The 21,787-nt window shown below is 38.7% G+C and overlaps 1 protein-coding gene and 1 long non-coding RNA gene across 8 annotated transcripts in view; both read right to left on the bottom strand.

Moving 5' to 3' along the window:
* Positions 1-810: 810 nt before the first annotated feature.
* Positions 811-3,084, bottom strand: LOC117802373. Its single transcript, XR_004625649.1, has 3 exons — positions 1,946-3,084; positions 1,221-1,336; positions 811-997 (listed from the first exon to the last, which is right to left on the bottom strand). It is a non-coding gene; the product is annotated as an uncharacterized LOC117802373 (long non-coding RNA).
* A 192-nt stretch (positions 3,085-3,276) lies between these two features.
* ATP8B4 (ATPase phospholipid transporting 8B4 (putative)) overlaps positions 3,277-21,787 on the bottom strand; it is a 247,199-nt gene continuing 228,688 nt past the window's right edge. For 5 of the 7 annotated variants that reach the window (XM_034660997.1, XM_034660999.1, XM_034660995.1 and 2 more), the window contains 4 exons: positions 21,077-21,322; positions 12,184-12,322; positions 9,133-9,263; positions 3,277-4,976 (listed from right to left, as the gene is read on the bottom strand). In XM_034660997.1, coding sequence (XP_034516888.1) covers positions 4,695-4,976; positions 9,133-9,263; positions 12,184-12,322; positions 21,077-21,322 — 798 coding nt within the window. In that variant the 3' untranslated portion in view covers positions 3,277-4,694. Of the gene's footprint in view, positions 4,977-9,132; positions 9,264-12,183; positions 12,323-21,076; positions 21,323-21,787 lie in introns of those variants that run through there. The other 2 variants (XM_034661000.1, XM_034661001.1) reach the window with 2 other exon arrangements.

Genomic DNA, 21,787 nt, shown 5'->3' with positions numbered 1-21,787 from the left:
GCACACACACACCCCTACAATGGAATATTGCTCACCTATAAAAAGAATGAAATCTTGCCATTTGCAACAACATGGATGGAGCTAGAGAATATAATGCTAAGTGAAATAAGTCAGGGAAAGACAAATACCATATGATTTCACTTAAATGTAGAATTTAAGAAAACAAGTGAGCAAAGGGATAAAAAGAGGAAGAAATAAACTCTTAACTATAGAGAACAAACTGATGGGTACCAGAGGGGAGCTGGAAGGGGGGATGGGTGAAATAGGTGAAAGGGGTGAAGGGGGTGAAGGAGTGCACTTGTGATGAGCACCAGGTGTTATATGAAATTGCTGGATCACTGTATTGCACCCCTGAAACTCCTATAATACTGTATGTTAAGTACACTGGAATTAAATTAAAAACTTAATAAAAATAATTACCATATGATCCAGTAATTCCAGTAAATACTGGGTATTTACCCAAAGTATATGAAAACACTAATCTGAAAAGATACATGCACCCCTATATTTATTTACATTATTATTACATTATCTACAATAGCCAAATTGTGGAATGAGCCCACATGTCTATTGACAGACAGATAANTAAGTGTACACACACACACACACACACACACACACACACACACACACACACAGAGGAATATTATTCAGCCATAAAAAANCAGATAAGTGTACACACACACACACAGAGGAATATTATTCAGCCATAAAAAAGAACAAATCTTGCCATTTTCAGCAACATGGATAGAGCTGGAGGGTAAAATGTTAAGTGAAATACGTCACAAATGATTTCACTAATATGTGGAATGAGACAAACCATACAACAGACTCTTAACTAGAAACAAACCGATGGTTACCAGAGGGAGGTGGGAGGTTACCATATTAGGTGGGAGGGAGAACGGGTGAAACAGGTGATGGGGATTAGGAGTACACTCACCATGATGAGCTCTGAGTTATGCATAGAACCGTTGAAGCATATATTGTACACCTGAAACTAATATAACACTGCATGTTAACTATACTGCAATTAAAATACTAAGGAAAATTTAAAAAACCCAAGAACCATGAACATCCTGATTCCCTCACAGGGTTGTAAGGCTCAAAAAATCCAATTTGTGTAAATATACAGACTTGTACATAAAGTGAAATGTTTCGGTGCATAAACTGAAAACTTCTACATAACTATGAAGGAAAGTACTCAAACTCTGTTGTCTTACCTTGAATCCTAAGGAAGCAGAGGCCCAAAGAATCCCCTCTAAGCCCAGGGACAAGGTAGAGATGACTAAAATGGCCCTCTTGCTGGGCATAAATAGCGCACGTTGTTTCTCTATACCTTTGATAATTAAAGTGGCAAAGAGGAAAAGTGAGTGTGGGTATAAATCTTGGTGAATCCTTAGCAAAACTGAGTGTGTTCAACTGACCCAGGCAAAACACGACTATAGTGTTTAGCACCTCTGTGGTGAACTGTCAAGAGACCTAGAGACATTAGCACTCCCAGGGCTATTCTAGAGAAACACAAACCAGTACAAGACCCAAGCCTTGCACTCAAGAGAGCGTCCAGTGTAATCTTTCAATCTCTCTCTCTTCTCTCTTTCCGATTAAAAACATTTGCAAATACACTGTGGGCAATACTGGGAAGAACAGCTCACATAGTGAGTGAATGCAGAAAGGGTCTTTGTGACCGTACTGCCTAATTTGTCCATTGATGGACTGAGACACTAAGGCCTGGGAAAGTCAGGTGGAGTCAGGGGAAGCCCCCTCCTCACACAAATCAGCGGTATTACAATGAGGAGAAGCCAGAGTTCCTGGGCCCCTTTCAGATAAAATTTTCTTGGTCTCACACCAACTATGAAGGAGGTTTTAGTGTTCACTTCTCAATCTCAAATACAATCTAATTTTTTTCTCTAAGGAATTAAATTTATTTTTCGGAAAGTCGTATCACCTGAAGAGGGATATAACTGGAAACCCTGTTCTCTCTTCCTCCCTCCTTCCCTTCACTCCTTTCTTCCTCTCTTGCTTTATGGCTCTTGTTTTCTTCAACCCTCTCTCTTCTTTCCTTCATAGGTACGTATACCTGTAGGCAGAGGAGGGACACAAAGATAGCAGATCTAAGTCAAGGAAATATGATTTTCAACGGCCTATAAGAGCTCAAAACTTGGGACTGAGACTTTTTATAAAACACAAGGTTACCAACTTCAGTCCCGAACCTAGAAAAAATTTTTTTCAAATAATCTGATAACATTTATGTAACATGCCCGGCACTTGGAATTGAATGATCTTGTAATGGGTGTGGCAGCTTATCTGGGCCTCATGGGGCCAAAGTAAACTGATCATGTGTTTCTCTCACAATCACCCACAGTATCTGTTTTTAAACAGCCTCATTTAATTTGAACTGAACTTGCCAACTTGGACCATTCCTAGTCTTTCCCATTCCTAACACAGAGGTCCAATCATCAGTTCATTTGATTCTTGACTCTGCTCCTAAGAATAATATACATTTTCCTCAGACACGTAAAGGAGAGGGGAAAAAAAAAAAACTGAAAAAATTCAGTTGACCTATGTACCGTTGAGTTCCCAGTAAAGAATACACACAACATCAAACACCAATAGTGCCAAAACATTTACTGAAGGTTTTCAAATCTTTAAAAAATATTACAAAAAGCAAGCAAACACAGTGAAACTAATGACAAGTTTGAAACTGAAAGCTTATCTGGGTAAGTCCATGCAGGCATGTGGGGAAAGGGAACATCTGAGTATTTATTATGATTAAAACACTGCATTGGGGTCTTTCACATATATCTTTATTTGATCCCATTCAGGAAAAATGATCCCAGACTAGGAAAGTATGACCAAAAAAACCCCAACAAAACAAAATAAAAACCAAAAACAACAAAAAGAAAAAAGAGATTGTGTCATCTATTAATATCATGCTAGCCTATTATCCATCAAACTCACCCAACGGCCATCTGACTCTCTTGGGAAAGATAACTTTGAGTAATAATTCAACAGAGACCAGATCAGGGACCTTGTCAAGCTGGAGGTTGACTTATAGAAAACTGATAAAGCATCATGACGTTTTATTTGCATTNCAAACTCACCCAAGGGCCATCTGACTCTCTTGGGAAAGATAACTTTGAGTAATAATTCAACAGAGACCAGATCAGGGACCTTGTCAAGCTGGAGGTTGACTTATAGAAAACTGATAAAGCATCATGACGTTTTATTTGCATTTTCTGATAGAGAAATTTACCTGCAGGGTGATAGTTTTATTTCTCTGTAGGATGCTAACCAGGTTTAATATCTTACTCTGCAATCTCATTCCATCAAGGTCTTTCCTACTGATTAAATTACCATTCTTCACATTCTCTTCAAATTGCTGTTATTCCAATGATAAGTTAAGTGGAACTCCATTCATATGAGAATAATGTTTTCAATGATTTAAGAATCTGTGCTTTGATAATCCTCAACCAACCACATGAGGTAGGTAGTATATCCTCATTTACAGAGGAGAAAGTGAGTCTTGGAGGAGGCACAGGACCTGCCCAAGGTTAGAGAGGTAAGAAGTAACAGAGCTGGAGTCTGAACACAAATCTGCCTGAAATTCCTTTACAGGAACTAAACTGGTGACTCACATGTGGACTGAAAATCTGCACAGGAACATCTCCAGAAAACTAACTTTATCTACATATGTTTATGTTTGAATTATAAACACGACAGTTAAATACCAAAGGCAACTAACTATGAAAGACCTAAGCCTGAGTATTTAAATAGTAATTGAAGCGGTTGCTTATTAATTTGTCAGGTTTCAAACCTAAACTTTTTAAAATTGGAAATATTTAAAGTATTTACCCATACACTATTTGGAATATTATCATTAAAGTATGAAATTCCAATGCTATGCTGGTTTCATTAATGGTTCTGGACGATTCAAGGTAAATTACTACTGAGGTTGTTATAAAAGTCATTGAAAAGTGTTTGGAATACTTAATAGAGAACCTCTCTTGGACATTTCATGAGCATGTCCCTGAGAGCTTTGTGAATACATTTCACCAAATTCCCAGCTTATCCTACTGTTAAGATGCTCCAATCTCCTTTGTCTTTAGACCAGTAAAAAAATGAGGAACACCAACATGTTTTTAGTCTTCAGGCCATGAAGGTGATGTGTTGTCCTGGGTAAACGCACAGGTATGTGGATATGAAGACAGAGAGTCACGAGCTGCTCTTAGTCGGAAAGCACCATAGTATACGTTGTACATCTTAAAAATGTATCTTGGGAAAGGTTGGTCTTACATGTATTTATCTGTCAACAAGCATGCTTTTCACAGCTGGGATGTATACCTTCTGAAGGCACCCTTTTATCCACTTGAAGATCCATTCACTGTATATGCAGATTTACAGGTTTTTTTCCATACATAAGATTCTAAAGTTTAAGTTAGTTGGTATCTAGGTTGATGAAAACTTCTGCTTGTATTGTGAGGCCTTTGCCCAGCAAATCATGATTTAGACAGTGACCATCTGGCCTGGTTTCCCATACAGTGCACCTCTATTTGGTGGGCACTGGCAGCTGTCTGCCACAGATTTAAATTAAGTGAGGCAATCTGCCCCACCCCAACCCCCAATCCCAAACTCTGGAGCCAGCTGAATTTCAGCTTCAGCTGAAAAGTCACTATGTGGTTCAAATTCATCTTGACTCACAGTTTCACTGTCTTATCCTGGCTAAAGCTGCTCACTGTGTCTGTGGTTTTCTTACAGAAATGTTCAAGCCAGCTAGTGCTATTATACAGTGTCTTTTCCAACCCTGATGTTAGGGGTGGATTTTTAGCTCGCATATTTTTTCCAGATGTGATAAGCTCTCCGTAGCCCTCTTGGTGAGCAAAAGCATATCCAGATCTTCTTGAGCTTGACCTGCGAGTCTGAGGCCTTCGACTACGTAAGGGCCTTGCCTTCTTTTGAGCCTTTTGCCTCTGACGGATCTGGAGAGGAAAAACACCCAGAGTGAGATGATGCGTCCAAACGACAGATTCCAGGTCCCGGGCCAATTTATGAAGAGAAAGCTCTTTCAGTAGAAACATCAACAATAATACTCACCTTCATTGTAAAAGGAAATGTTTCACCAAAAAATAAAGAAATTTTCCACCCAAAAGATTACACTGGGCACTGGTCAGTTTTTATTTCTACCAAGCGACTATTAAATAAGCAAGAAGTGTTAAGACAAGTTTCATTACTGTGTCCATCTTATACATACATCTTAAATAAATAGGAACATACTTTTGTACAGAAGGCTTTTCTAACATGCAGCATCCAAACACGGTCAGTATAATCATCTAAAGTCCCATTCCCCCCAAATAGGCCTTTTCCCTTTTAAGGGAAATTCTCAAGATCTAATAGTCGTTAGTAACCAGACTAAGAAAATTTAGAAAATGAGACTCAGAAATTCCTAACTCTTGTGGTAGGTTAGTATATCATGAGGTTTTCAGGGTTTTGATTTCTTTTGGATTTTGTTGTTGTTGTTGTTTTGGGTTTTTTTGCAGTCTTTTGAAGAACTCAACATCACTTGGGTGGGTTTCCGATGTTTCTTTCCTTTCCCTGTAAAGATGAGGAGAAAAATATCCGAGGTTTGGTGCAAGCCTCCTTGTTCTCTGATTCGGCTGATCTCTGAGAGTCTGACTTTCATGTCAGGAGAAAGCCATTAAAGGCAGAAGATCATGACGTGACCACATACTGGAAGAAATGAGAATCATCTTCCTTCCTTCAGCTCATCCATCATTTTCTGGGTTTACATCAGTATGAGCTCACGGAGCCAAAGGGGAAGCACAGATCTAACGGGAATCTATGAATCATTTCAGAAGGAATCTTCACATGCTTTGGCCTCAGAATATGGAGGATAACCTGGTAAGGGAAGTTTTGCGTCGGTTCCTGTCAGTATCATTGGCCTGACCACTCACCTACCAGTGTTTGCCCCTTCTCATGGTGTGGCTACAAATGTATATCTCCCCTTTCTTTCTTCTTTTCTCTTTCTATCTGGTTCCTGACCTAACTTGACATTGTCTTGTTTCTACTATTCTTCTCATAAAATACGTGCTGTTAGTCCCTTGGCTTAAGAATTTCTACAATCTGTTCTATTTTCCTTTCAACTTTATATTTTTCAATCCAGTCATCATGTTCCTCTTCGCTTTCTTAATCTGTTCAGAAGGTAGCATCTCCTTATCTTTCTGAATCTACTATCACACTCCTACAAAAACGGAGTCCCTTCACCTCATACCTTGCTGGTCTCTCTTTTACTCCATCCTTCACTTGCCCCCATGTCAGTAACTTTCCTTATAGTTTGCCTTTGCCTTAGAATAGTTGTCCAAAATGCTACCAGCTTCTTTTTTTAAAGTCAACTTTTAGAAACGCCCATCTTAACTTGTAATTCATGACTTCCCACCTACGTTTAGTCTAGACATTTATCTTCATTAACATTCACAAAGCTACTACATTCAGATGTGGGCAGTTCCATCTACTGGTATGTGATGCTGTATGCCTATGGGTGTTTCCAGTGGGAAGTTCATTAGCACTTTCCTGGGTTTCCAAATCAGGCAGAGAAGCACATGATTCCAAGAACCAAGAATCAGCCCTTCAAGTACTTATCAGCACTGCAACATACCCGGTCACTCAGGGTTGGGCATAAATCCATCTTCAAAAATCTGAGTACCACCACAGGCACAACTGAAGCCACAGTTGTTAAGAGGATAACAAGCCAGATGCACTTCTGGGTCAAAGAATGTCGTGCATTTCCTATTATTAAGGAAAAATATACATAATTATACAAAATATACTGAATTATTGAGTAAGGTCCATAAGGTCTTTTTTTTTGAAATGGTGAGGTTTGGGCTACCTAGGAAGAACCACTAGGTATCTTCCCTCGTATAGAGTATGTTCAGAAGTGATGAGAAGGCAGGAGTGGTATGATCACCACCCTTGGGAACTGCTTCATGGCCTGATCACTTGGAGACAGCCGATCAGAGCCACGAGTTCTCTGATCGAGACTTAGTCCAGCTTCACTCATGAAATAGAATTCTCTCATGGAGGCCCAAGACCTCTTGACTACAAAGCAGCCATTATTTTTAAAAGGCACACTTGCTCTTATAGACTCTTGGATAAACTGCCATATCAAAACTATGCAATATATGTCTGGGGTGCAGGTACAATCTCAATAGCCCTGGGGACTGCCTATGCCATAAAAGGAGAGCTTTACCTAATATAGGGCCAACCTTTAAAATTCAGGCAGCAGCCTCAGAAAATCGGCCTCAGAGGGACTTGCTGATCCCTCTGATATTCCCTGGGTTATGAAGAACTCAGGTTCCAAGGAGATCAGAGATGCTCTTGGGTTTGTGAAAAGAGCATTCCTCTCACTGACAGACTGCTGATGCAGCCATACGACATGCTAGGGCAATACTGTGGGGAAACTCATTCCTGAGCCTAAGCCGGTTTCCTCACTTTATACTCACACCTCATATACTGAGATGTTTGTTTAAGCAAAGCAGTAACGGTCAGTTAAGCAGACAGACAAATTCTACAGGAACATGTCACCCCTGTTTATATCACCAAAATAAACTTTTGTCCCTGTCGGTTTGCTAGGGATTTGCCACAATACCTCCAATTATCCAGGTCCCCTCTCCCGAAGCTAAAGTGTTAACACCATTTGAGTGTGTTTTGGGTATAAGGGCTTGGCTACTGATTGGTATGTCTGCATTTTCTGGCTTTGGAGGATAGAATCTGCCTACCAAGAGCAGCAGATTACAGTTGCCTGGGCAGAAACAAACTTGACTCAATAAATTAAATGTCTCTTTGAGCTCCTTGAAGCTTAGTACCCCCAGGGATGGCTGGGAAAACAAACTTCACTTTAAAACCGCACTCCTGCTTGCTGCTGGCTACTAAGGAAAATTTTGTTTCTTAAACCCCAATGTTGATCTAACTTTTGAGAAGTCTCATTGGAGCTCAGTAATTAATTCCTGGAATGGCATGTGCTTAGCTGGAGAGAGTGGTCCCCACACAAACTACTTTCTCCAGTTGAGGCATTCCAGTCTCATTATGCGTGCTAAAATGCTCTCTTAGGACTAGAAATCTTCTTGTCAATGCACTGAACTTTCAGATTTGGCAACCAAAAGGAAAAAAAAAAAAAAAAAGAAGAAGAAGAACGAAGGAAGGAAGGAAGAAAAAAAGAAAGGAAAAAAAACCCCTAGAAATAGTTAAATGTCTTTCTTTCATAATATGCTTATTCTTATTCATAGCCATCATGTTTCTACATGGTTGCAATCCTTTGGCAAACAAAGTATTAATGTTACATATTAAGTAAGAGTGGTGCAATTTAAAAATTTCCATGTACATGCAAAACGAGGCAAAAGACAAAGAACAAGATTATTAAGTATATGTGTGCATTTAACTGGAATTATAATTTCAGGGGTCTTTGCATCAGTGGAAATGTATTACCCTATAGTTGCTCTTATTTAGCCTTCTACATGAATCAGTTCTCTAAGAATTATTTTTCTGGATTTCTTAGACTGAATTCCTCAACCAGCGGATGCAAATGTCAGTCTCACCTGATTAAGGTCAAGAAGGTTGACACTGTGCATNACTTTATATTTTTCAATCCAGTCATCATGTTCCTCTTTGCTTTCTTAATCTGTTCAGAAGGTAGCATCTCCTTATCTTTCTGAATCTACTATCACACTCCTACAAAAACGGAGTCCCTTCACCTCATACCTTGCTGGTCTCTTTTTTACTCCATCCTTCACTTGCCCCCATGTCAGTAACTTTCCTTATAGTTTGCCTTTGCCTTAGAATAGTTGTCCAAAATGCTACCAGCTTCTTTTTTTAAAGTCAACTTTTAGAAACGCCCATCTTAACTTGTAATTCATGACTTCCCACCTACGTTTAGTCTAGACATTTATCTTCATTAACATTCACAAAGCTACTACATTCAGATGTGGGCAGTTCCATCTACTGGTATGTGATGCTGTATGCCTATGGGTGTTTCCAGTGGGAAGTTCATTAGCCCTTTCCTGGGTTTCCAAATCAGGCAGAGAAGCACATGATTCCAAGAACCAAGAATCAGCCCTTCAAGTACTTATCAGCACTGCAACATACCCGGTCACTCAGGGTTGGGCATAAATCCATCTTCAAAAATCTGAGTACCACCACAGGCACAACTGAAGCCACAGTTGTTAAGAGGATAACAAGCCAGATGCACTTCTGGGTCAAAGAATGTCGTGCATTTCCTATTATTAAGGAAAAATATACATAATTATACAAAATATACTGAATTATTGAGTAAGGTCCATAAGGTCTTTTTTTTTGAAATGGTGAGGTTTGGGCTACCTAGGAAGAACCACTAGGTATCTTCCCTCGTATAGAGTATGTTCAGAAGTGATGAGAAGGCAGGAGTGGTATGATCACCACCCTTGGGAACTGCTTCATGGCCTGATCACTTGGAGACAGCCGATCAGAGCCACGAGTTCTCTGATCGAGACTTAGTCCAGCTTCACTCATGAAATAGAATTCTCTCATGGAGGCCCAAGACCTCTTGACTACAAAGCAGCCATTATTTTTAAAAGGCACACTTGCTCTTATAGACTCTTGGATAAACTGCCATATCAAAACTATACAATATATGTCTGGGGTGCAGGTACTATCTCAATAGCCCTGGGGACTGCCTATGCCATAAAAGGAGAGCTTTACCTAATATAGGGCTAACCTTTAAAATTCAGGCAGCAGCCTCAGAAAATCGGCTTCAGAGGGACTTGCTGATCCCTCTGATATTCCCTGGGTTATGAAGAACTCAGGTTCCAAGGAGATCAGAGATGCTCTTGGGTGTGTGAAAAGAGCATTCCTCTCACTGACAGACTGCTGATGCAGCCATACGACATGCTAGGGCAATACTGTGGGGAAACTCATTCCCGAGCCTAAGCCGGTTTCCTCACTTTATACTCACACCTCATATACTGAGATGTTTGTTTAAGCAAAGCAGTAACGGTCAGTTAAGCAGACAGACAAATTCTACAGGAACATGTCACCCCTGTTTATTATCACCAAAATAAACTTTTGTCCCTGTCGGTTTGCTAGGGATTTGCCACAATACCTCCAATTATCCAGGTCCCCTCTCCCGAAGCTAAAGTGTTAACACCATTTGAGTGTGTTTTGGGTATAAGGGCTTGGCTACTGATTGGTATGTCTGCATTTTCTGGCTTTGGAGGATAGAATCTGCCTACCAAGAGCAGCAGATTACAGTTGCCTGGGCAGAAACAAACTTGACTCAATAAATTAAATGTCTCTTTGAGCTCCTTGAAGCTTAGTACCCCCAGGGATGGCTGGGAAAACAAACTTCACTTTAAAACCGCACTCCTGCTTGCTGCTGGCTACTAAGGAAAATTTTGTTTCTTAAACCCCAATGTTGATCTAACTTTTGAGAAGTCTCATTGGAGCTCAGTAATTAATTCCTGGAATGGCATGTGCTTAGCTGGAGAGAGTGGTCCCCACACAAACTACTTTCTCCAGTTGAGGCATTCCAGTCTCATTATGCGTGCTAAAATGCTCTCTTAGGACTAGAAGTCTTCTTGTCAATGCACTGAACTTTCAGATTTGGCAACCAAAAGGAAAAAAAAAAAAAAAAAGAAGAAGAAGAACGAAGGAAGGAAGGAAGAAAAAAAGAAAGGAAAAAAAACCCCTAGAAATAGTTAAATGTCTTTCTTTCATAATATGCTTATTCTTATTCATAGCCATCATGTTTCTACATGGTTGCAATCCTTTGGCAAACAAAGTATTAATGTTACATATTAAGTAAGAGTGGTGCAATTTAAAAATTTCCATGTACATGCAAAACGAGGCAAAAGACAAAGAACAAGATTATTAAGTATATGTGTGCATTTAACTGGAATTATAATTTCAGGGGTCTTTGCATCAGTGGAAATGTATTACCCTATAGTTGCTCTTATTTAGCCTTCTACATGAATCAGTTCTCTAAGAATTATTTTTCTGGATTTCTTAGACTGAATTCCTCAACCAGCGGATGCAAATGTCAGTCTCACCTGATTAAGGTCAAGAAGGTTGACACTGTGCATCTCTCTTTTCCAGTTTGCTGGGATGAACTGAGAAACATCACTGTTACCAACTTATCTCACACAAATCAGAGATTTTCAAAACTTCTGAGAAAGTATATTAATAGCCTCATTCTGTAGTAGAGCTCAGTGGCTCTGTGGGAGTCATTCTGAAATGTGGAATACGACGGTGGTATACTCCATACATAGGCCAGATGCACACTCTTTAGGGTATTATAGAATCTCAGGGTTTTAAGGTATTTTGGGAGTCCCTGTGCTACCCATCTGCTGTTCAAATCACTCTGCAGCGTTCCCAACCAGTAACCGAGACGCATCAGCTTGAATCATCATTATCATCCTTGTCATCACCATTATTATGGTTACCATTTACTGAAAAAGCACAATGTACCAGGCTACATGCTAAGCATTTTATATGCATTGTCTCCTGTAACTTTAATATTTCCTATGAAAATAGAAACTATTAATATCTCCAGTTTAGAATTTAAGACATCAAGGCATGAAAAGAAAAAGAAATCTGCCCAAGTTCACCCAGCATTTAAGTGCCAGAGCTGACACCTAAACCCTGGCTGTCTAAGCACAGAGGCTACTCTTTGTGCCTATGGACTAATGTCCAGCAATTCTTAGACTGCTCAAAATTATACATCATTTCTTTCCTATCTAAATGTAAGTTACGCAGGTGAACTTTGGCAGTGATAGTGGTGATAATGTGGGATAAAAGGAAGAGCCTAAGATTTCTTTCTCTTCCCTCTATTATACACGAACTTTTTTTTTTCCCCAGGCCTTCAGGTAGCCCTGATGCATGTGCTAGGCCTCTTGTTTGCAAAGGGACAATCTATTATATTTGGGCTGTTGGGAACCTGTAAGCAGCTGTCATAGTGATTCTCCTACATCTGACAGGGACAGCAGAAACTAATCTTTCGGAGCTCTTCTCAATCCTGAAATCCTTCAGATGCCTGGCTCAATCCATTCCTAGAGAAAAGATTATTAGTCATCCCTAGTCCCACCCAACACAGAAAATAAATTACAAAGACAAATAAATGACAGCATGACACTAGGCCCCCATAGATAATAGGACTCAACTTACCAACAAATGGGAACTGGTTTGGGAACATGCCAAAGATGCCATTACTGTGCATTGTAAATAAAATGGAGAAATAAGTGGCAACACTGCCCCAGATGAAGACATGATTAATGACAGTCCAGTAACTGGTATCCAAAGCTATCTGTAAATGAAGTCAAATGCAAAGAGGAGGTCTTTGAGGATTAAAAGAGTATCATTTTACTGAGCGATGTTTCCCCAGGACTACTCTGTGAAGAGATGGTTGTACCTATCTACCTACCAGCCAGCTACAGGCACTCCTACTTTCTGCACAGCACTGGGAACTGACCTGACAGTTCTGGTGGACAACTGACTTCAGAACTTATATCTGCAAGCCATTATAGCTGCTTAAGGTTGAATCAGTTCAGGAGACAAAATGTTAATCTTCTTGTACATGAGAAATAAGAAAACACAATGATTTCTAATTTCAAAGTTACTTTCCAAATTGCTCTTAAAGCATTTCTGTTGGAAAAAAAAATCTTCAGCAGGGAGCAACTGCAACATTCTATAATCTGTACATATATTTTCAAATGACTATTTTACATGGGCATAATCTGTTTCACATCAATATCCTAACTCATTTTCATGATGCTTTTTCTTAATTTAATTAATAACAAAGATAATCCTTAATCTTCTTTTGTTGTAAAATTCAGAAGCGAGGATTCAAGGTGACCTGGGAGCATGTTCACAAGCTCTTCTCTCTTCCAATAACTTGTTGTGGCAACAGAGCTACAAAAAAAGCCTGCTATCAGGGAATTAAGGAAGTCACTGGCAAGTCTAGCCCTGAGTTTTCAGAGAAAAACAAGTAGGTTCTGGTAATGTTATTTGCATCTCCGAGGCTCCAAGTGGTCCAAGTGAAGGTTTGCATTTCTAGCAGAGACTCCTTTAAGACCACAGATTTCTCACCTGCTTGAGGGGTTCCTACTTACACAGTAAATAGACCCTTCTCTGCACATGGAGACACACTTTCTCTTCCCACTTGAAGTTTACTGCTTTTTAAAATCTTGCCCCATTAAAAAGATATTGGCAGCCCTGGATATAAACTGCAGGGGTTATAAAAGGACAGTTTTTTTTCCTCTCAAGAGGCCTGAGAACAGAAAGCCCTGTCATTCATCCTCAGCAAAGAGATGCTGGTGTTCCAGTTGATTTGGCTGCCAAGACATTAGGCCAAAATCTTCAACTGTACCTTCCACCTGTCAATTCATCACCATCAAGAGACACCAATAGCCTGACCTGTGGAGTATGAGTAGAAAAGCCACAACCAATTAAAGAGGACTTGACAGAAAAAAAAAAGAAAAGAAAAGAAAAGAAAAGAAAAGAAAAACAGGTGGATCCTATTGAGGCAGAGCTAATGGAAAAGACAGACAAGCACCGCAACCAAAAAATAATAATAATAATAATAATGAGAACTCTTAAGGGGATGCAATTAGATCACAGGAAAAAAAAATTCTGGAAGAAAAAAGCATTATTTCTGAATTTAAAAATTCAATAGAGAAACCAAATAATAGTCACTGATGAGAACTGAATTAATATTCTGGAAAAAACAAATGGAAATAATATCTCACAACACAGAGCAAAAACTTGAGGAAATGGAAACCATATGCAAAAAGATATGAGACATGAATGGCAAATCCACAGGTGACAGATCCATGGGCCCAACATATAAATAATAGCATCTCAGAGAAAAAGAAAGAAGTAATAGTCAAAGAAATGACAGAAGAAAACTGCTCTGCTATTGCGAACAAATAGCAAGATTTTCAGATTGAGAGGGTACTCTAAATCCTAGGAAAATTAAAGAAAGAAGTTACATTCTAGTGACGTTTGTGAATCCCCAAGACAAAGAACATAGACTTGCAGATAGAGAATATATTACTTAGAAAGGAAAGAGAATCAAGCTAATATCAAACTTCTACACTGAAACTGGGTATAGCGGAACAACATTTACAAAGTTCCTAAAGCAAAAGTCTCTGATTCAAGAATCTCACACCCATCCAATGTATCATTTAAATGTAAAATACAAAAAGAAAGCTTTGAGTTCAAAAATATAACATCTATGTACCCTTTCTGAAGAAATTACTCAAGGAAATTGTTGCAAATAAAAATTCAATTAGAACAAAGACTTCAAAAGAGTGGAAGACAAAGCATAAACATAGTGGTGAGCAATGATTCTTATAATTTATAGTTGGCTCTAAATGAGTAATAATGTGAAGATGAGCTATGGTATTAACTTAGAAAAAAATCTGCAACAGTCAAAACATATATTAAAGGAGCATTTAATAACATGCTGAAACTACAATTCTAGATTATTAACATACAAGAGGAGAGTAGGAGCAGGGAGGGAGAAATAAGTAGATACATTTTCAAAACTGTTTAATTTGGAAGTGGACAAGAGAAGGTATGGACAAGATAGTGAAACATTTGATGAAGGATAAAGTTATTATTTAATTTTGGTATATCGGTATGGAAATAGAGATTTAAATGACGATGAAAATGGGAGAAATCACTAGTAAAATGGGAACATAATAGTAAAACTTATATTTATGACAAATAAGATATTTAAGAATCAATGCATCTGAGTATGAAAAGGGAAAAATGGAAATAAAGAATTTAAAGTAATCATAAAATAACATGAAAGGAGCAAGATAAAATACGTGTTACCAAAATAAAAATGAGTAGTTTAACTCCCTTATCAAAGGAGAAAAACCAATAGAATAAGAAAGCAATGAAAATGAAAGGATGGGCCTAGATTATATATCAGGTATGTGCAGGCTAAGAAAAACAACAGAAGTAATACTAATATAAAAAAATGAAATTTAGGGGCGCCTGGGTGGCACAGTGGTTGGGCGTCTGCCTTCAGCTCAGGGCGTGATCCCGGCGTTATGGGATCGAGCCCCACATCAGGCTCTTCCTCTGTGAGCCTGCTTCTTCCTCTCCCACTCCCCCTGCTTGTGTTCCCTCTCTCGCTGACTGTCTCTATCTCTGTCGAATAAAGAAATTAAAAAATCTTAAAAAAAAAAATGAAATTTAATTAAGATCATTTTATCATAAAAAGATAAGCTATAAAGGACAAATAGTCAAGAACGATTACACTGCAAATAATATAAATTATATTTATTACCTCAAATTATATAAGGTAAAATCTTCTTGAAGTACAAGAACTTGATAAGAATCATAATCACAAGGGAAAATTTTAATACACTTCTCAGTATCTGACAAGCATGGTGGTTCTCTGGAAATCTGTGGCTGACCCGGCATCCAATCCCCAGTGTCATCAGAGCCAAGCTGTTAAGAGGTAGTAATCATGTTTTCACTACAACAATGCAGCCATTATGCCTGGGTGTTGCTCCCAGAGGTGCTAGGCTTGGCTCTGGTTCTCCCTGGTTCATTTGCTCTCCTGAAGATTCTGGAGCTACCTAGTATTTTTTAATAAATCTTTTGTCTGCAACTGTAACCCTTTTTGGAAAGTAATATAGCAATATTAATGAAACTTAAAATGTACATACTCTCTGACCTAGCAATGAAAACAACAAAATACCATTCTTCATCCATCATCTCAGTAAAAGTTAGTTCTAACTCCAGAAATTTCATTTCTAGGAATTTATCTCAGTACATAAAATTTATATACAAGTATATGCATCGTAGCATTGTTTCAGTAACAGCAACAACAAAAGAAACATCCTGAATGTCTATCGATAGAGGGCTGATGAATAAATTATTATATATCCATATTGTGAAATTCTGTACATCTCTGAAAAAGAAAGATCTGAATGTGCTGGTTTGGAAAGCTGTTCAGACCATCTTGTTAAGTAAGAAAAGCATATTACAGAATAATATGCTAGCTATGCTCCCTTTTTCTTGAATACATATGCGTGTGTCCCAAAGCAAAGAAAAAATATGGAAGGAGTTAAGCTACAGTAATCATAATAGTAGTTAACCAGGGGAATATGGAAAAGAAAAAAAGAAGGTGGTTCATTTTATTTTAAACACTTCCATAGTGTCTGAAATGTTAAAAGGAGCATTATATAATTCAAATAACAACAAAAAAAATAACCTGATATTAAAAAAAAAAAATAGAGACCGCTAGAGTTTGGCCTATAGCATCAGCAGACACATAAGATTTATAACTGTAATTATAGACCATGGAAATTTCATGGGGGTTGTTACCCCAATGACAAGTCAAGCTTAGACAGCGAGGAAAGGATATTAATGCCGCTGTCAAAGTGAGCTTATTCACAAAACTCCTGAAACTTATTATTCTATATATTAAAGACAGAAGTTTCTGATTCAAGCCAAAATTGCGGAGTTTTCATGGCTATAAACATTTATTAGCTCAGGTCTGAAAATTCTATGGTAAAGCAGACATTTTCAGGGCTTCTGAGAAATAAAAATAAGTGGAAGACTAAAACGACAGTAACTTCAAGTTGAAGTTTTCACATTGGATAACCTATGTGTTTATCATCTATTGAGTCTCTCTCCCACTTCATTCAAGGGTGGTATTGGTGTCCTCGATGTTCCCTTATGGAAGACAGAGGTGGACCATGAGTTCCCTGTAGCGTCCCACTTCTCCCTATAAAGAAGGGAGGTCCACATGGACTTGGAGTTGGGGACCTGAGATCAGATCTGTGTTCAAATGCTGGCCTGCCACTTTCTGTGTGATTTAAAATGTAACAAGGCTATTTTCTTATCTATAGTAATAGTATTTATGTTTCAGAGGACTGTGAAGAGGATTAAATGAGAGAATGGGATTATCTGAGAAATAATTCATTTGCATAGTAAATGTTCAATTAATGGGAGCTGTTGTTGCTCTGAAAATCAGAAACCCCGACAGAGACAAGTGGGCCAAGTGTGCTTTTGGTAACTCCAACCTCTCCTCTTTATTCTTTCAGAGATTCTCCTTTCTCCAAACCCCATGCTTCTAGCTTTAGCACTGTTTGCTTTTCTTTCTTTTCTTTCTCTCTTTCCCTCTCTTTTCTTTTTTTCCCCTTTTTCTCTTTTCTCTTCCTCCCCCCCTTATTCTTTTATACAGAAACTATCTTATATCTTCCTTTATGTTCAGTCTAATCTTTGTTCTCATACATCCTGAAAATTTGCGTTTCAACCAGTCTTACTGTAGAATAAAAGACTTTGTCCCGGACAACAATGGAGTCAGAAAGGTCTGGGTTCCAATCCTGGATCTGGGACTCACTTTGTGACCTCAGGCAACTCACTTAACCTCTCTGAGCTTCATCTGTAAAAGGGGACAATAATACCTATTGCATGGTGGCACTGAGAGAATTAAGTACAATTCATGTTATCATTCATAGTCGTGATGATGACACAGGTTTCTGAAGGCTCCCACCAAGGACAAGCCTGCTCTGGTAAGGGGTAAGATGGGCATGTGTCTAAGACAGGAGGGATAATTGTGTACCTCAATCAAATTCTTCTCACTTCTATTGCTCAACTTAAATCTCTCTCTTCATATCTCCTTGCCCTTACATCCATGCAACAAAAACGTATTTGTGTCTGACACTGCAGTTTAAGTTGGAGTATGGCAGTAAACAAAGCATGCCACAACTTGGAAACTGGTGTCCATTCTCACTCACACCTACTCTGCTTCCAGACCTCCATCTCTAGCCTAGATCTCTCCTACCTTGTTCTCCTGCCAAAACTGTCCTCAGTCTCCCGGCTGTTTCAGGACCCTCTGGCACTCAGTATTAATGGCAGGGGGTATGGGTGAGGACAGGGAGAAACCAGGTGGAGTAGAAATCTATGGACAGGAGTATGTGGATAAGATCTAGAGGACATCAGTTTGTACATGGCAAGGAGGGCACAGCCACCCAGTGGTGAGACCCAGCACCTCATCTTTACAACTGTGTGTGTGCATTATTGCTTCTCAAGTGTGCCTAACTGCTAATTGTGTTGTAGGAAAGGCTTGCCCCACGTTTTTCATGGAACACTCACAAATGTCTTTATTAAAAATCACTGACTCCAAAAATAAGACCACTGGATCCTAGTCCTAAACCTGCAATGCAGTCACTATGTGATCTTGGGCAAATCTTGGGCCCCGGTTTGACATACCGACTTTAATTATACTGTTACTAACATATGACAGCCAATTCTTTGAAATTCTGCTAAGAAATGGAGCTTAATTCTCCCCTTGAAAGGACTGGGCTGGATTTAGTGACTCATTTCTAATGAATAGAGTATGAAAAGGGAAACATAGTTTACAATGGAGAAACCTGAAAAACATCATCCTAATGAGTAACCAAGGTCACCGTCACCAGTAATAAATCATGCTGCTATCACATGCTCCCTGATAGGATGTGACAAGAAGGCATGTCACCTCTTTGTGATTCTTCCCCCAAATCCATAATCTCAGTCTATTTCTAAGAAAACATCAGACAAATCCAGAAACATTCTCCAAAGTACCTGATCACTGTTATTCAAAAGTGTCAAGGCCATGAGAGACAAGGAAAGATTGTAGAAAGTTGACTGTAGGAGACTAAGGAGACATTACAACTAAATGCAATGTAGGATCCTGGAACAGAAAAAGGTCAGTAATGGAGAAACTGAGGAAATGTGAATCAAGTTTGTAGTTCAGTTAATAGTATTGTATCAATGCTAATTTCATAGTTTTGACAATTTCACAGTAGTTATATAAGATGGTAATGTTAACGTCAGAGAAAAGCTAGGTGGGTAGGACCATGGTTTCCCTAGAGGAGACAGAAGGCAGAGAATGGATCTTGGTCTGAATCAAATAGACCCAGATAGCCCCACCCATAACATCTCAAATGATGGAGCAATGGCTACCTTGGGTCCTAAGGAAGAATCCCCTCTGAGGAAGTACAGGTATCATTCTTATAAAACCCTGATATCAAAGGTCAGAAATTTTGAATTGTTTATTTTGAAAACTCCAAAAGACAGAACGTAAAATTCCGTCTTTTTTTGTGAATAAACAATGTTTTTAAGATAGAATTGTTTCTGTGGTCTCTCAATTTGTGACAAAAGAGAAATGTAACTATAATATCCAATAGAAACTGTGTACTTTATGGGGAAAAGAACTTCCAAATCTAAAATCAATATAAAAACACAGCACTGGCCTTGCTATGATAGCATATAAAAAATAAATTATGGACGAGGAAAACCAGAAAAAATATATAGGAATATCAACAAACTTTTTTTAAATAGAAAGATAATGTTAACCAAAAATTGTAGAATTGATCATGAAAAATAGTTTCACTAAACATGCAATGCCTCTCATACCTATTCCAGGTAATTTTTTTATCCTTGCTTATGTAGCAGATGGTGTTAATGACAGTTTGAAGAATATTTCCCATTTGCTTTTTACTTTAGATATTGACCTCTTATCTCAGTTACTACCTTTCAAATGATCTCTTGGAGTACCAATTAACAAGCCTGACCTGGTAAATAAGCTGTTACCACTAAAGAGATGTCCCACAACTGTCCTTCCCTTCAGGAGGAGAATCCAGAGAACTGGAAATGTGCCCTCATGTCAAGGAGTAAATCACCTACTTCTCTAGGCTAGAAATGTAAGAATACACACAGAGACTGCTCAATGATCAAAAGGCAACAAAACAGGTTGGAGTGTCCAGTAGAGTGGCAAGAACTATAAGAAAAGATGGAACAATAGTTTCTTGTGAGGTGATATACACCTGTTCCAGTAACAGACTACCATAATGAATGTCTCTGCAACGCAAGATACTTCCGAGTCACTCCACCATTTCCCTCTCTGCCACAGAACTGAACATAGGAGAACTAGCCACGGAGGGTTTGCAAAGCAACAGCATGATTTAGTTGTAACAGAGAAAAAAAGAACTTACTGAGTGGAGAAATCTGGTTCTGTTTTTGGATGCTACCTATCTGATTCTGAATTATGAACTCCCAAGATGTCAAGTGTTGGATGGCTTTGGTATAGATTTCATAATACTCATTTAGATGGACCAAAAAATGGCAGAGAAGTCCTTTAAAAGCAATACGTTTACATTTGGTTCATTTAATGTAATGTTTATTTTTGAGTCATGAAGAGAAAGTCTGGGGTTTAATGAGATTCTTTGTTGGAAATGAGCCGCTAAGATTTGTAAAAAAAAAAGATTGTTTATAGGATAGAAAAAGGACTGACCAAAGGCAATTTAAACTCTAAAAATAAAGCCCTTGATTGATATTTGCTCCCTAAAAAAAAGAAAGCAAGCAAAAGAAAACAAAAGAAAAAACAGGTCATTTTGCTTACCATATCCATCTTGAGATACAGATTTTAATGGATAGGAAAGCTTTTGTGAACTCTAACTCAATACCGAATGGTTTTGTCCACCATCTGCATTAAAAAGGAAACAGAACTACTCAAGATGCCCAGTGAGGTCAATGGATCATCAAAAATCATTCCCACCAGAAGAGCTTCTCTGATTTTAAGGTTCAGATATGCCAAAATATAACACTGAACCACGAATAATTTCACAGATATTTATTGCCAAATGAATTTTAAATCTCACTTTAAAGCCTGGAAATTATTAAGTGATAGAAATCATGGGAAAGTTTCTGCTATCATTGGAAAACTTTTTCAAACCCAAGAAAGAGGCAATAGTATAATCATTTTTCTATATATACAATGCTCAACCCCAAGAAGTAATTAATTGTGAGGTTTCTACAACACAGAGGTTACAGACACTGAATGCCAATCTCCCACATCTGGTCATTTACATTAAAGCTTTCTGTTTTCATCTTGAAATGTGTAGTTAAAAAGAAAACCCCAGGATTCCTTTAGGATTATTATTACTTTTTTTTTTTTTTTGCCCCAACAAGTAGACAAAATCAGTCAACAGTGAAAATGAATTTTAAAAGCTGTAAAGCCATCAAGTTAAGACATTTTCAGCAACAGGGTTACCTGCACACTGACCACAATGACCAATGATGTAGCCATGGTGACTGCAAAAGACTGGTAGTCAGCTATGTGCTGCCCATCTTCTCCGGCCGCATTGTAAAAGGCTCCATAGGGGATGAAGAAAAGGGCCAGTGAGGTGTAGATGCCATGTGCCATGCAGATGAAAAATTTACGCTTGTTAAACAGTTGGTTCAGCTGTCCAGGTTCGTAGAGCTGGGGATAGTCCATGCTGTTCTGGTCACTCACATCCTGTCAACAAAGTTACTTCAGTGGAGGAGGCTTGAGAAATTGGAAAGGCCCTCAATTCCCCATCTCAGGAAACAGCAAGTGCATGTCTGAGCATACCCTAATAAACACTATTCATTAGCTTGTTTTCATTCCCATGGTAACTGAGAAGATAATCAAATGATCCCAGGTTTACCGAAGAGGAACTTGAGTCTCCGAGAGAGACTCATGAGAGAACATATAGCTCTTAGAACAGAACCAGAATTTGCACCCAGATCCTTGGCTTCAGAATGAAGTTTCTTTCCTCTACTCTCCTGCAGCTGCACTCATGCTCCCAGAATTCCAGTGTATCACATGCAGCCAATGGGGCCCAGGGATTAATTGCCAAGGCAGTGAGGGTAGCGGGCAGGAGATGGCAGCAGAGAGCTGCAGAGTAGGACTTGGCCAATCTGACTGAGTTCCTAACTGGGAGAGGAGGGAGAGTAGAAG

Source organism: Ailuropoda melanoleuca, chromosome 5 (genome assembly GCF_002007445.2).
Source record: "Ailuropoda melanoleuca isolate Jingjing chromosome 5, ASM200744v2, whole genome shotgun sequence".
NCBI lineage: Eukaryota > Metazoa > Chordata > Mammalia > Carnivora > Ursidae > Ailuropoda > Ailuropoda melanoleuca.
The sequence above is the reverse complement of the archived record's forward strand: the minus strand, read 5'-3'. Positions and strand labels throughout refer to the sequence as shown.